Source organism: Pogona vitticeps, chromosome 5 (genome assembly GCF_051106095.1).
Source record: "Pogona vitticeps strain Pit_001003342236 chromosome 5, PviZW2.1, whole genome shotgun sequence".
In the NCBI taxonomy this organism is placed as follows: Eukaryota; Metazoa; Chordata; class Lepidosauria; order Squamata; family Agamidae; genus Pogona; species Pogona vitticeps.
In genome coordinates this window covers 145888836-145904313 of record NC_135787.1, presented here as the reverse complement: position 1 = coordinate 145904313, position 15478 = coordinate 145888836, and the positions used below count along the sequence as shown (strand labels likewise).

The following is a 15478-nucleotide window of genomic DNA, read 5'->3' as shown; positions in this document are numbered from 1 at the left end:
TAGAATTAAGGGGAAATTCCTCCAAATATATTTTGTATCCTTTGTAACTATCCCATGATGTATAATATTCATTACAGAAAAGTAGTTGTAAGTAGAAGGTACTAAGTACGAATATTTAATGAAGACAGCAGCTTACAGCAGCACATGGTAGAAGTCACAATAACCAAGCTACATATGTACTTTAACAGATTATGTAACTTAACAATTCCAGTAAGGGTTAAGGTACAACGTACAGTGTACATATTAAATTATGTGGGTTATGGCCATGTGAGACAAACTGATTTCTTCCTGTAAACTTCAGTGTATTTTTACACACCAACTTAAATAGGGTTACAAATGCATGTCATGTTTCCTAGAACTATTAACTCTTAAAAGTTTCTGTGTCAAGCTCTGAAAAATAAAATGAAAGGGGTAGTGTCAAGCTCCCAGTGTAACTATTTTGTTGTTCAAGCATAAGTATTCATCACTACACTGCTGAAAATTCCAAACACCACATGTTAGCATCACACCAATCAATACCTAAAGGCTAAGCTGTATACCAGGCATTTTCCACACAATTTACCAAAGAACCTCTTAAGTGGTATTTCCCTCAAGAATTCAAGTAATAATTCTCCTTTAGCTATAGAGCTAGCCTTGACACAAGGACACATCCAACTTTCTTAACCATATTTCTGTCCTTTAAGAAGTTGACTCTGAAATTTTAAAATCCCTCCCACAAAACAATTAAGTGGTTTTTAACCAATGTTTATCCAAAAGCAATAGCTGTATTCCTACCAGTTTTAATGGCCTATAAAAAGAAAATTGTCACAGCAAAGTTATTTTCACTTAATTTTGTTTTTCAGCTGGAAGAAAAACATTACATAAAGAATAACAGACATAAGACAACTTAAGTTTTACAAGCCGGCCTTGTTTAGTGATTATCAGATAAACGGGACCATCAGATAGCATTCAATTCCTGTGTGACATAAATAGCTGAAGCAGCTGAATATTTAGCTGTGTCAAACCTCTATTAGCAGAAACAAAGTAGCACCAGTTCACAGCACTCCAACTAGATTTTTGGATCTGAAGTGTTATAGACTAGTACTTGTGAGAAATGTTTCCAAAAAAGTGTGTAAACTTTAGAAGAAGCCAAAAAGAATTGTCACAAGCTAACAAGAAGTGAGCAGTAGATAATGGAATTTCTCTTTTCAACTGCTATTCATTTCACGATAATCAAAAAGACTAATGTACATATTTCTGCACCTGCACTTGTAAAAGCAGATAAAATATTTAATGTCATTTACAATATTTTTTTTTACCAGCATGGAGTACAGGATGAATATATCAAAGTAGTCAGACAGTTATAAGTTGATGCCATCCCTGCAAAAATTGTATCCAGGTATCAGCTAATTAAAAAGAAATCAATTTGCAATTTTGAAGTGATACAGTTCCATCTACCACAAAAATACAAAGGGCTGCAAAAAATGTCTCATTCTAATATGTATATAAGTTATTAAATAATGATCTCATTTAAAATATAAATGAAGCCATAAGTCTTTCCCACATGCAATATTATTCATTATTAAAGAAATATGTAAAAAGGCCATTGGTTTGCTTTGTTAACCATTGTAGAAAATACCAATTCTCTGGTCACATACTCCACTAGTTTAGCACTTAATGGTACTGAATTGTTACAAATGATTTTAAATACTGTTAATTCCAATTTTGCACTGATAAAGAATGAGAATTTGAATACGGCAGTCTTCACTAAAGGGGCGAGATGCACAGTCTTATGTAATTATCCAGAGGAGCAACACCCTCCACTACTCTGAACAGCTGGCTCATCATCAATTATCTGTACTCCACGTCTTGCAGCTCCTGATTGGTTGGAACCATTGCCTCGTGCTCTTTCATCAACTTGGGCAGTTTCTATCATTCCTAGAATACAAAGATACTGCATTATATTACACAGAAATACATTAGATGACACAGTTGTATAAATGCTCAAGTCACAAAAGCAACTTAAAATCACATTAGTAAAATTGACTGAGAAATTTCTAAAAATGTTTGAAAATTAACCATCTATTGTATGAATTGAAGCCCAATTTTTTGCAAAGAGTACAACCTCCAAATGATTCAGTAGTTATGGCAAATAACATTTTGCCTTTTTAGTGATATAGATCATTCTTAAATTTTGACTTCCCTTTATGCTTCTTCTTCGAACAGGAAGAAGAGCACACCACTGCATTAGGAGAGTCACAAAGAACTCTGCAACTTACAAAGATACATAGGAAATATAGTTCCATTGGAGGCAGCCTCTGTATAGCCTAACAGGCTTTGGGATTTGCTTTTCTTGCTGTTTGAAGAAAAACCTGAATAGGAAGAGCATGAAGCTAGGAAGGGCAGATCTAACCCCTTCTGGTTTTGAAGCTTTCACTCTCCTAGCTGGGGGATGCTGGCTAAATTCTGGGAATGGAAGTCCTAAAAATACAAAACCAGTAATAAATAATGCACACTAATCAGTTATCATTATGCTTTAAAGGCTTCTTTTATTACAGCAACACAATGGCTTGCAGTCCATAGCCACCAAAAAAAACACCTACTTTTACACAGGTCAAGAAAGAGTTCTTCTATTCCTTTATTCTGTTTGGCTGATGTGTGATAGTGTTTTGCCCCCACTGATTCTGCATAACTGCAAAAAAAAAAGTATTCAGCATACGACTGAAAAAATAGCAATTATTTCAGGCATACTATTCACTTTTTAAGTCAATGCTAGAGTAAACATAAAATGTATGTCTCTTTAGTGACTATCATAAAGGCCCATGCCTGTAACTGCTGTTAAAGCAGAACCTATTTGCAGCTTCTATTAATTAACTAGGATGTTACCTATTAAATAAGCCTATATTGACTATCTCCATCAAATGGTGCTCAAAGCAGCTCACAGTAAAATACAGACTATTTATTTATTTGTACTTATTTATTGGATTTTTACCCCGCCCCTCTAGACTAACATCTATCTATCTATCTATCTATCTATCTATCTATCTATCTATCTATCTATCTATCTATCTATCTATCTATCTATCTATCAGAAATGTGAAACATAAATTTACGACAAATAAAAATATCAAACTGGGGGGGGGGGGAACCTAGAACAAAGTACTGTACACTATAATTAGAGTGGCTATAATAATGTCTTTGCCTGTTTGTTGAAGGCAAGGGATTTTAGAGCCTGACTGCAGCCACACCTGTCCAAAAAGCCAGAAGGAACTGGACACGATGCACCTCTGCGACCTCTCCAGACCTCTGTGCTACGTTTCTTTGAAGATGTCAAATTTGTCTTAACATACAAACCAACAGCTACATCACATACCAGTGACAGCAACTTACGGGCCACTGGGATCCTAATAACCCTCTGTTGCATCCAAGCTCCTTACACCGTATTTCAAGAAGAAAAACATTTTAATAAAAATAAAATAGTAGAACTGGGAAAATATTAAATCAAACTGAGCACTGCCACCTTAGAATGTTTCCACCTAATACAGTACAGTCACCACACTATTATGTTTTATTATGAAAATTATGAAACTTAAACTTACCTTTCTGCTTCTTGGATGGAAACATGTCTTTCTTTTTCCAAATCTATTTTGTTACCTGTCAGGAATTCAGACATCCTTAGTGACTACAATATACTAGAAAATCTTATGAGCTCAACAAATATGTACTGTCTTTCAGGTAGGTATACAGTCCTTTCCATCTTCATTTCCCTGCCCAAGATGGCATTGGTTATGCTGCTCCAAAATTTTCTTACAAGTTGTCAAGTGGCCTCCGATTCATAAAGACACTGAACAACTGACCTCCAAAGTGTCCTATCATTAACATATTTGCTCAGGCTTTTACAGACTCAAGCTCAGACTGTACCCACCCACTTAATATCCAATAGCACCAATAGGAATATCAAATATGATTAATAAGCTTATTATGCAATGAGAATGGAAAACAGCATATTCTGATCCTTCTGCAATTCCTCCTGCTGACACTGAAAGCAGCCAAGACCCTGCTATGTTTCCTCTTCCAACCTAAAGAGCTGTTATTACATCACTTTGCAACAAACTCTTCAAAATGTATTCACTTTGTCAATCATACAGGAAGCTATGGCAGCTGCACAACAGATTTGTTGCACTCAGAATTAATTTTAAACAGTCATTCAGTGTTTTCCCAAGTAGTCTCCAGAAGATACATAATTAATTTTACTTGAAAAAACCCTTCATCAACCTAAACAGCAGCATTAAGTAAATTGCAGCTTGTTTCAAAAGAAGGTTTCTAGAAGTTTTGAGCAGGGTGGATTCAATTTAAATCAAATCAATTTTTTTATTTTAAAAATTTAAACCAATTTTTTTAAAAAATCTGATTTTTTTAATCCACCCTGATTATGAGCAATCATTTGAAATTAAAATTAACACTTAAACTGAAAAAAACAGGCTTCAACTATTTAGTAATGTGTAAAAGCTTACCAACTATGCACAGACAAATTTCATTTCCCAACATTTTCCTTAATTCTTTAACCCAGTTTTTTACCTGCAGAGACAAGAGTAATTGTAATTATTTTATTTTGCTATTGCCAGAGGCTCTAAATTTCAAAAGAATATATCTAATTAATGTGTATAACACTGACACAAACCAGTATCTTAGTTTCTAACATTAGGCTTGCAAATGATACCTACTTGTCTACAAATAAGCCCCGCAAAATAAGACTTTCCTTTAAGCAAATATATATGAGATTACATTGTAAAATGATGCAAATGGTGTCTACAGCACAACTTAATTATTTACATAGTAGCCATAGTTCACCTGAAAGTGAACAGATTTCAGAAAAAAGAAATGACTTATATGAAATAAGCATTACACTTAATTTCAAAACTGTATAGTTACCTTTTGAAAAGAGTCTTCATCTGTTATATCATATACTAAAATAGCTCCATTAGAATCTCTGTAGTAAATGGGACCCAATGCATGAAATCTTTCTTGCCCTGCTGTATCCTGCATTTAGCAAAGATATTTGTTAGTTCTCATTTAAACTACTAAACAAAATCACTGCTAATTTGATAGTCCTTCATATTTTACTGTGGCAAATAATGTTCTATTCTTAGACACATAGTAATGGGATATGTACATACCCATATTGCAAGGTTTACTCTTTTTCCACCAATATTCAGCTTCTTTGTTAGAAAAGAGGCCTAGAAATGAAGAACAATCGCACATTAAATATATTAAGTTACACTGATCAAAGTAGTGTTTTATAGCCAAAGATAACATGTTTTATAGCCAAAGATAAAAATAAAAAAGATTGTACTACAGGGAAGCAAAACACATTTTTGCTAAAAGTGATTACAAAAGACTCAAATTGTGCAGATTTCTGAATGATTAGGAAGATTTGTTCAAGAAAGAACAAAATGGGTATTTATTCACTGAAAGATCCATAACTTTTGGAATAAGTAACATGATAATATTATACCTTTGTTACTCTATGATTTAATTATTTCAACATATTCCTTTTCTTTCTCTTGATTACAGCTTATTTTGTCTGTACTTGAACCAAGTAAATTACTTTATTACTACTATAAAAAAATATGTGCTTTAAGAACCAAATTAAAAATAAAAGATACTGCATAGGTTTTCCCATAATTAAAAAATAAGTATCATAATCTATTAGTGTTCCCTGCCTTTATAGCCTAAAAATTAGCTCAAAGAACCAACCCACACCTTAATTTGATACAGTACTAAAGTATAGACAATTACAGATAGGAAAGCAACAGTACATCAGTTCTAAAGGACCCATGTGTATGTAATAATCAAATTTCTCTTCAGTACGCATGAAAACAGCAACTGGAAAAAGTATGATTATTGAACTATAATCCCCTTCAGTTCACAACTTGATATCATGTGTCTATTTTACTTGTGACCTCCCCACATGAATCTCTGGAAGAAGCTTAAAGGGCAAACAATAGGCAGGGAATAATGTTTCCTTCCTTCTCTCTTGCTTCCATTGCTCACATGGGGAAATAATGGAATGTAAGGTGATGGTGAAAAAAAATCTCTCACTACCATCTCAGTTAGAATGAGTGACTGATTTTTAAACCAAGAATTAGCACACACTAATTCATCAAAACAGCTTTCAATAACTTTCGCTCTTTAGGCTGGTGGCCCTTATTCTGCGGCTTACAATAGAGGCAATCATTGCTTTTTTAAAAATAACTTATGAGCCTTGTGGTGCAGTAATCAAACCGCTGTACTGCAGCCAAAACTGTCCTGACGACCTGGGGTTCAATCCCAGGTAGCCGGCTCAAGGTTGACTCAGCCTTCTATCCTTCCGAGGTTGGTAAAATGAGTACCCAGCTCGCTGGGGGGGGGGGGCAATGTGTAGCCTGCATAATTACTGTAACTTGCAAACCACCCAGTGAGTGCTTGAAGCACTATGGGGTGGTATATAAGCAGCACACTTTGCTTTTTGCTTTAAACCTGAAAGAAGTAATTGTGCTTTATCATTTTTGTGGTGTTGCAGGTAGAGGTTTTTTGTTTTTTTACTGTATCATTTCCTCTCTTTTTGAAATGTTTTAATGTTGTCTATGGAGATAAAACTTTAGGTCCAAATCCATGCAATTTGTTTATGACAATGTTGATGGTTACCATTACCATTATAAACTGTTTTCTCGTGTTTTCCTAGATGGAAAAACCCAAAGTGTATTGCACTTTAAAGAAAAGGAGAACACTTGATATATTCGTATTTAATAAACATAACAAAGTACAGTGGGGTCTCTACTTAAGAACTTAATCCGTATTGGAAGGTGGTTCTCAAGTTGAAAAGTTCTTATGTTGAATCTGCATTTCCCATAGGAATACATTGAAAACCATTTAATCCGTATCTGCTCTTTTCCGTCCATAGAAACTACAGTACGATGTTTCATGTATGATGTTACACAGTGGCCAGAATCCTACTGGTATTTGTGTAAGGGTTGTATAACTCCCCATGGATAAATTAAAAAGCACAGGGGCATGTTTTTGTCACATGCCCAACTGCGCAAGCAAAACACACCCTGGTATTATTTCAGTTAGCTGCAATTAGGTGCAGCAAGCTGTGCAAACCTTAAGCAAATATCAATAGGATTCTGGCCAGCGCGGTAAAGGAATAGTAAAGGAACAGCAAAGGAAGCTTTGACACTACTTAAAAAGTTGCACTGCATGTATTTAACTTTCCCTCCAAAATGCCATTTCTCAAATGGAAAAACATGTCTCACTTCTTCCATGGCTTCAAAATGCACAGCAGTTCTACATCTTTGTGAGTTGAACAGGCCAATAATCTATATATTGTGTGCATACTAAAATAACATATTAGCCCAGCCGAGTTCAGAAAAACAGAGACCTCTTCCAAAATAGGAAATTTCTTACTCTCCAGGCATTAATCTCAGTAACACAAGAATGTGTGGACTGTAGTTCAATGGCTCTTTATCTGTTCAAAATATAGCACTGAACTAGCAGGCTCCCCTATTTTCTTCCAGACAACACACAGACAGCTCATAGTTGCGGCACTGTGTTGGCAGGAGGCATCCGGATAAATAGAGATACATCTTTATCTCTCTGTACTTATCAGAAAAAAGCAGCACCTTTCCGGTCTACTGTGATACCATGTGGATTTTATTTCAAACAAAAAGCCACAAATTAATTCTATGTAGTAATCACTAACATCTGACTAGACCAGCACCATACTGTCAGATCTTGTGGACATCTTATGACTTTACACTCTTTAATTTACTTAGCCTTGAATGGCACCATAACTAAGTTAGTCCAGACTAATGAAACATTACATAAAAGTGATATGTACAAACACAGAATAATAGGAAATACTGCATTTAAATATTTCAAACTGAGCCATGCACTTATAAACACATATTTTAAATAAAAAATTTAATTCTTGTTTTTTTAATTTAACTTTGCAATATCTACTACTATTAAGACTCTCAAATGATGCATTTCAGCAAAGAAAAAGATGTCTACAAAACCATGTGTATTTGAAAAATGTGGATAACTAAAATCTATGTCTTTAAAAATATGTAAAAATATGCTACAGTCAGTGGAGGAAATGCATACATAAGGAAAATCCATTAAAATGTGTAATTTACAAAATAAATACACTGTAATATGCATGGATTTCCATGCTGGGCAAAAAAAAAGTCACGCAGCCCTTTACAGAACATGGACAGATATTTTAAGAAGCACAAGAAGAATCAGCATTGATAAACATCAATGATTAAAACATCTTTAACTTCTTTTACAAAATTAATTTACCGTATTTTTCTGTGCATAAGATGATACTTTTGTCTAAAATACTTAGATTAAAAATTGAGGGTTATCTTATACACGGAAGTAAGGAGGGGGGGAGGTATCAAAGTGCTTTGATCCCTGCTTTCCACCTCCACTTTCTTGCTTTTTAGCCTGGAGGCAGGCGGTGCTTCATGGCCTCTCCCATTTTGAAGAGACACTTGTCCCGCAGGCAGAGGCAAAGAGGCAGTCCCGAAACCAGCAAAATCAGGGAACTGGACAGGGGACAAATTGTACTTGTCTTCAATGTGGAAGGGACTGTCACTCTTGAATTGGCCTTCTCAGGCACACTAGATGCTGTTCCAAGTCCTCTATTCAGAGCTTATTGCATCGTCTCTCGAGACTGAAGGATGCCCAATCTTCTTTGGAAGAAAAATTTGGCGTTAGAAAAAGGGGGGGGGGCTCTTATACACAGAAAAATACGGTAACTCATGTTTTTAACTTTCATTGTTACAATGTGTTTTTTGTTTTTTAAAAGAACCCCATGCAATGATAGTTTTAATTTAAAATGTGTTACAGCTCAAGATTTAATTATGTAATGAGAATTATACATTCAAATTAAATCAAATTTCTATTCTATATTACGAGACAGTGGCTGAAATCCTACTGCTTAGTGTAATAAGTTGCAACTAGAGTAGGCCCCTTGAATCACTAGGATTTACAAGTAACTGAATCACCAAATATTCACTGATTCAATTGGCCTACTCTAGTTGCAACTTACTACATGAAGAAACAGGATTTCAGGTATCATATGTTTACAAGTTTTAAAACGAGCCTTATTTTTGTGGAATTCTATATGCTTCTGTATAGATTTAGGTCAACCTCTAACTCCTCAAGTAGTCAGCCTGCGAGATACTATCAGAATTTACAATATACCACCAGAGATACATGTGTGTTAACAGAATGTGGAGGTAAAAAAATAGACATGATAAACCCTATTTTCCAGCTCTGACTAGTTCTGGAAGTTTTTTTCCCCTCAGCATAATATAATACTAGAAAGTCTGAGAAGTCTGAATAAAATCTCCAGGACTGCTTATAATAGTTTCCTCGAGTGATTCTTCAAACTGTTATCCCACCTACTACCCTTGTGCTGCTTTGGGTAGGCAAAGTCAATGCTCACTTCACTCACTCACTGAATATACACACATTCAGATACAGTACTGGAATGGCCAATGAATAGAAAATTATTGCAAGTAGAGTCAGTCTCACCAAGGAGACTGTTCCTGTTTGCTATAATTCTGATAAATATCATTCACAAAGGTCTGGTGCAAGTGAATCACTACATTAAATCAAGTTTGAGTAGTGACTTAAATGAAATTATGATTTAAGTCAAATCTACTTGGAGAAAAATGAAAGAAATGTTCATGTTCCTAATCAGATGCAGTTACTAAATCCTTTAGTTATACAGATGCTACTTTCACTCAGTATCAATGACAAAGTCAATTCTGATCCAAAGAGAATAAACATATTAGACTGCCAAACTGTAGCTCTTCATATGATAAAATATGACAGTATGGTTGCCATGACAAAGTGTAATCCAAACTCAACAATATATCAACTGCTGTGGGCTTGGAATGGGCAAAAGCTTATTGTTCCTGCACAACTTACTGCGCTTGTGCTAGCTGACTTCAGACCTGGCAGCAGAACTGAATTGTTGTAAGCAGCCCAGACCCCTTTGGGTAGTGTGGGTGACATATAAGTTAAATAAATAAATAATTAATAAATAAACTGCTCTGTTGACAGGAATCAGCTGCCAAAAAAGCCAAAAACAGGGGTAGAGAAAGGAGGAGCAAGGAAAGAGTTCTCAGCTTAGACTTGCCAGACTCACAGCCACTATGCCAGCACAAATCTGGGCTAGGATCAGGGTATTTAAGTCATTTACAACATCCCTAGGCCGGGATGTGTTTGGAATCAGCACAGTTACAACTGGCTTAGTGTCAATTCAGGCAGCCCCTGGCCATCTTGCTTAGTTAGGCCTGCATCCGTAAGCTGAGACAGGGAGAGATGCAAGTTCAAATCCCTACTCAGCCACAAAGTTCAAGGGATAACACAATCTCTCTCTCAATATAACTTATACCGCAAGACAACTGTACAAATAAAATTGTAAAGCAAACTGCGAGGATTGTATAAGCTGCTTGAGATGCACTGAGAAAAAGCAGGAAAAATGTCAAAAAAATTAGATCATTAGAAAAAGTTAAGCTTAAGCTATATGAACTACTGGACAACTCAGTGGATTAAATATCTGGCTACAGAGCCAGAGGTTGGGAGTTCAATTCCCCACTGTGTCTCCTTGACAGGGGCTGGGATTGATGATCTATACGGTCCCTTCCAGCAACAGAAGTTCTAAGCTATTATTATTATTATTATTATTATTATTATTATTATTATTATTATTATTATTATTATTATTATTATTGAAACACATTGTTGTACTCATCTCTTTTCTGGGAATGGGAAAGCTACCCAAAGCAATGTATGCTTGAAACAGGCCTTCCTCTTCTCCTTTCTAAAGACATCTCTTAGAATGCAGTACCCAACTACCAGCTGTGGGCTGCTAGGGTTTCAGCACTTCTACACCAACAGAAAGATGTCCAGAATTGCTCAAAGTATCACAGGAAAGAAACCTGTACAACTGACAGTATTCTACAGCTGACTGAAGTTTTTAATTTCCATGTTTACAGAAGGAGTAAGGAGGATCCCATACATTGTTTGTTACAAAATGACAATAATTACAAGACTGCATGTTGTCCTTAATGTCACCTAGGAAAAATTATACATTATTTTGAAAGATCAAATTTATTGAAAGATCAAATCATCATTGATATTCCAGTGTCACAGAGATGTCTTTTTTCTCAAAGAACACAGTGATTTGTCCATTAAAGGCTTGATCTCTGCTTCTGAAAGTGTGGGTAGTTGCCTTCTCCAAGCAACTGGCCCCCTGTCTGTCTGTCTGTCTCTCTGTATGTGTGTGTGTGTGTGTGTGTGTGTGTGAGAGAGTGAGTGTTACAAACAAATCCACTGTAGCCTGATCATATGCAGAGCTGATTTCAAAAGGCTCTTAAGAATGCCCAACTCTGTAATATAAATAGACTTGATTTCACAACTCATTTGGCTATGTCTCTAAACAGTGCATTATGACCCAAGAATATGAACTGCAACAAGGGTTTCAGATACCCCCACATACAAATGTGTAGACAATATTTCATAACAGAATACGTTTCAATGGCTACCTCAACCTTCAGTAGAGAGCTGAAATTGAACAGGCAATTTCAAAAAACTATGTACAATTTAAGTCTCAATTTCAAATCACAAGAACCTGGCTTGATAACAGAAACTTAAATGTTTAAAGTGTGGAAGAATAGGTCAATAGGATTATTTAAGAACTCTACTTCTCTATATGTTAAATCTTTGAAACACACAAAGACAAACAGGCCAATGATTCAGGGATTTATACAATAAACACCACTATTCATTTGCTCATTTCTGTTTTCTATCCCATTTTCTTTTTCAGGAAATTCAGGGTGTTGCAAAAAGACCACAAAGCTACAGTTTCCCAACATATTCTCATCTTCAAAACCCACCTTACTGAAAGTTTCAACTCATTACTTCAAAGCACTTCCTCTCAATAACATCAAAATTTTGTGCCAGTTTTTAAATGTCGCTGTTTCCAAAGTTTCTCCTCCTGATACAGAAAAGCTAAGAACAAACTTGCTAAATACCAGATACACATGTTACTATCTGATGGAGGTTGGTGCAAAAAGCTTATCATGCCTACGAACTAAAGATTACCTCACATTTCTATACGTTCTAACAATGACTCCTAAATATGTCCTATAACATTCAACATTTCTGCAGAATTATAAACACACCCATCTCTTCAGGTTTAGTAATCCTATCAACCAACAATGAAATAACGATATTAAGTATCAGATTTATACCAACCCTAGTTGGGTTTTCACGGTATGCGAGATATTTAAGGAGTGGTTTTACCTGTGTCATCCCAAACAGGGTTTCCACCCCCACAAGCAGGCATTCACACAACCCAGGTCTCCTGAGGCCTGGTCTATCACTCCATCTACACACCACGCTGGCTCTCCATAAATATATTGTTTTCCCTTTCAGCTCGTAATGAAAACAAGTGGTTACGCGGCACTCATTTCATGCAAGACAAAAAAGCAACGTGCCCCCCCAGCCTAGAAACTTTTACGCCCTAAGAATCCAAGCGGCACCCCTCATTTTGTAACCCGCGACAAAAAGAAGAGCCCCCTGAGAAGGCAGGGAGGTCAAAGGGAGCAACAGGGCACCATCCTGCTCCCCCCCCCATATGATGCCCGGCGGCACAACCCGCTCCCCCAAACCAGGCCGGTCTGACCTACCTGCAGGGTGGTGATGTGCTTGTCATTGAACTTGTTCTCGCAGTAGCGGAGCACCAGCGAGGTCTTCCCCACGCAGCCTTCCCCGAGCAACACCACCTTGAAGGAGAAGCTTCGCCCGCCGCCGCCGCCAGCAGCGCCGCCGCCGCCTCCTACGCCAGAAGTGGCCGCTGCCGTCGCCATCCGCAGCGAAAGGGGGGCCGCCGCCGCCGCCGCCGCGGCCTCACATCAGCGACCGAGGAACCCCGCTCGTCTCTCACGGGACGGGACGCCGAGGAAGGACCGGGCACCGCACGGAAGGAGGCGAGGCGGAGGCCGCCCGCAGACGCAGCCGGACAGAGACAGGAACACCCTTCCCGGGAAGCCAGGCGCCTCGCTCGGCCTCCTTCTAATGGCGTCGCCTTCTTCCTCCTACGTCACCCACGACGTGCGGTCACGCGGCATCCCGCAGGCGGGTCGACGCTCCTGCCCTCTGAAGGCCCGCCCCCTCAAACAAAAAACGGAAAGAGAGGGAAGGGGGAGGAACCAGAATTGCCTCGGGAAGCCAGAATGGGCGGCGGGGGGAAGGCGGGGGGAAGGAGGGAGGGAGGGAGGGGGCAGCGCGACAACCAGGTCGAGAGATACGATAGGTCGCGAGCTCGGGTGGGCAGGGCCGTACTGCTGCCTTCAATCATTCTTCCTTCGGCGCGTGCAAATGGTTGCACTTACACGTTTTCTTCGTTGCAAGCGTCTAAGCCAGGCCAGAACGGGGGGCGGGGCGACGTGGGAGCCCAGGTGCGCAGACTGTACCGCTTTAGGCATCCCCAGTGGTTGGGATTGCATGGGCCTTTTATATGGAGGGATACCTTTCTGCAGCCTTATCACGCTGAGGTTTACTTGAAGGAAATCGTACAGGCTCTAGTGGAGGCCCCTTCCTTCCCGGCTGAGTAAAAACGGGTGTGACGTTTGCAGGTAAAATGCTTTTGGGAAGAAGCAGAAGGTACCCCAAATGGCTTTTCGCACGCCTAAAAATAAAAGCCATTTTAGCTCCTAAGACTGACATTCTAGTACACATTATAAACATGCTAAACCAGAGAATTTGGTGAAGGACTTGGTTGAGGCTGACCATCCGATTAAAGGGAAATTTTCTACAGTTGGACTGTAGTTCATTGGTCGTGAAGTATATTAAGCCTGCCATTTCCAGGTTGGAGTGAGAAGGTTTGCTGTAGGAAACTGGAAGAGTTAGGGGTGATACCTTTATTGAACTGATACCGGAGCAAAATGAAATTGGATTTTAGACATGACACTTGGGGGAGAGAAGACACAGGCCCTCCGGAAACCTAACCCTGAAACATTCACACCTGACCAAGAAGCATTTACAGCTGATGTTGAATAACAATGTAGCCCTTCTTCCTGGCCCCAACTACCTTTTGATGTAACAGATGGCCCATCATTGGAATGCTAGTAGGAGGAAACCAGCAATGATTGTTGTAACATTTCCAGTGATTTAGAGCATGGGAGCAGGAGAGCAAAGGCCATATATCAGGGCCCAGGAAGAAAACACATATACATACCATTAGATAAGGGAAATAGATATACTATTGTCCCTAGACTTTCAGGCGCATCTTGGGCATAGGTCAAGGAAAGATGGGGGCACATTATGCTGATTCTTAGATGAGAAATAGATTAGCAGTCGAAGCTCTGGAGATTCAGCGCCAGTCAATAGAAACAATACCATTCATGTGGTTAAAAAATCCAGTTCTTCTACTAGTTTTTTGCTATCAGTAATTGAGCAGCTATTATCATATTTATAATCATCTCTTTTTATTTAATTACATCATGATTATCTGTTAATAACAATGCTGTCTTTATTATGCTTCAGTGTTGACTTCCAATATTTCTCTATTTTTTTTTTAAAGTCCTTTTGTATTATTTCACATTCCCACCAAAAGTGCAGATATGTGCCCAGTTCTTTATTACATCTCCAATCCACCTTGGAATATTAAATAGAGTCAGTCTCAGAAAGGAAATTTTTGAGATGATGAGATCCCTAAAAGGACAACAACATCTCACCAAATTTAGGTAGACGGCTTAGCATGATGGTGATTGCAGGTTTAATAAAGAATAAAGAAGCCAGGGTATCGATTTATTTATGGTATCTCTCCTCTCTATAGGAAAAGCCTGACTTTTATACCTGGCATTATCAGTGGAGATGGATGAAGACACATAAGATGAAATTTCAAGGTGATAATACTGTTATAAGCAACAACTATTATTGTCATTTTGAAATCTCAAAATGTAATCCTCTTCACTGGTTCTCAGCACTCAAAAAGTACACTCATACATAAACCTCTGGCTAAATATGTCAATCCATCTGTCTACAGATGTACATTGTCATTCATAAACATGCTCATGACAGTGTAAACCTGTTAGCCTTCAAAATGTCACAATACTTTTGTTTTTATTTTTGTTTTACCATTGTTGCACACACTCAAACAGGCTAACAGTTCTGAAAAGTCTTCAGATTAGCCATTCATGGTCAAAGCAACATGGCCAAATTTTTATACAGTACAGTTTTCACATCTTTTAATTAAAAAAGAAAAATAGGTAGTAACAATTTTATTGTCTTGATGACTTTAAGGAGTAAAGAATAATTCCTTTTTCCCTGTGGTTTGCAAAGTAAAATCCTATTAACTTGGGGGGGGGGGGGGAGTCCCTGCTGTTTTCAGTAGCGACACTTGTGCAAGTGCAATCCAGAGACAACCTGGGTG

The 15478-nt window shown here is 37.9% G+C and overlaps 1 protein-coding gene and 1 long non-coding RNA gene across 2 annotated transcripts; one reads left to right on the top strand and one right to left on the bottom strand.

Moving 5' to 3' along the window:
- Positions 1–886: 886 nt before the first annotated feature.
- Positions 887–13137, bottom strand: RAB21 (RAB21, member RAS oncogene family). The gene is made up of 7 exons (XM_020804808.3): positions 12732–13137; positions 5157–5216; positions 4912–5019; positions 4494–4557; positions 3579–3633; positions 2583–2671; positions 887–1917 (listed from the first exon to the last, which is right to left on the bottom strand). The coding sequence occupies exons 1-7, from the start codon at positions 12909–12911 to the stop codon at positions 1778–1780; spliced, it is 696 nt and encodes a 231-aa protein (XP_020660467.2). The 5' UTR covers positions 12912–13137; the 3' UTR covers positions 887–1777.
- Positions 13138–13396: 259 nt separating this feature from the next.
- On the top strand, positions 13397–15311 carry LOC144583339 (uncharacterized). The gene is made up of 2 exons (XR_013537080.1): positions 13397–13502; positions 14882–15311. It is a non-coding gene; the product is annotated as an uncharacterized LOC144583339 (long non-coding RNA).
- The last annotated feature ends 167 nt before the right edge of the window (positions 15312–15478 follow it).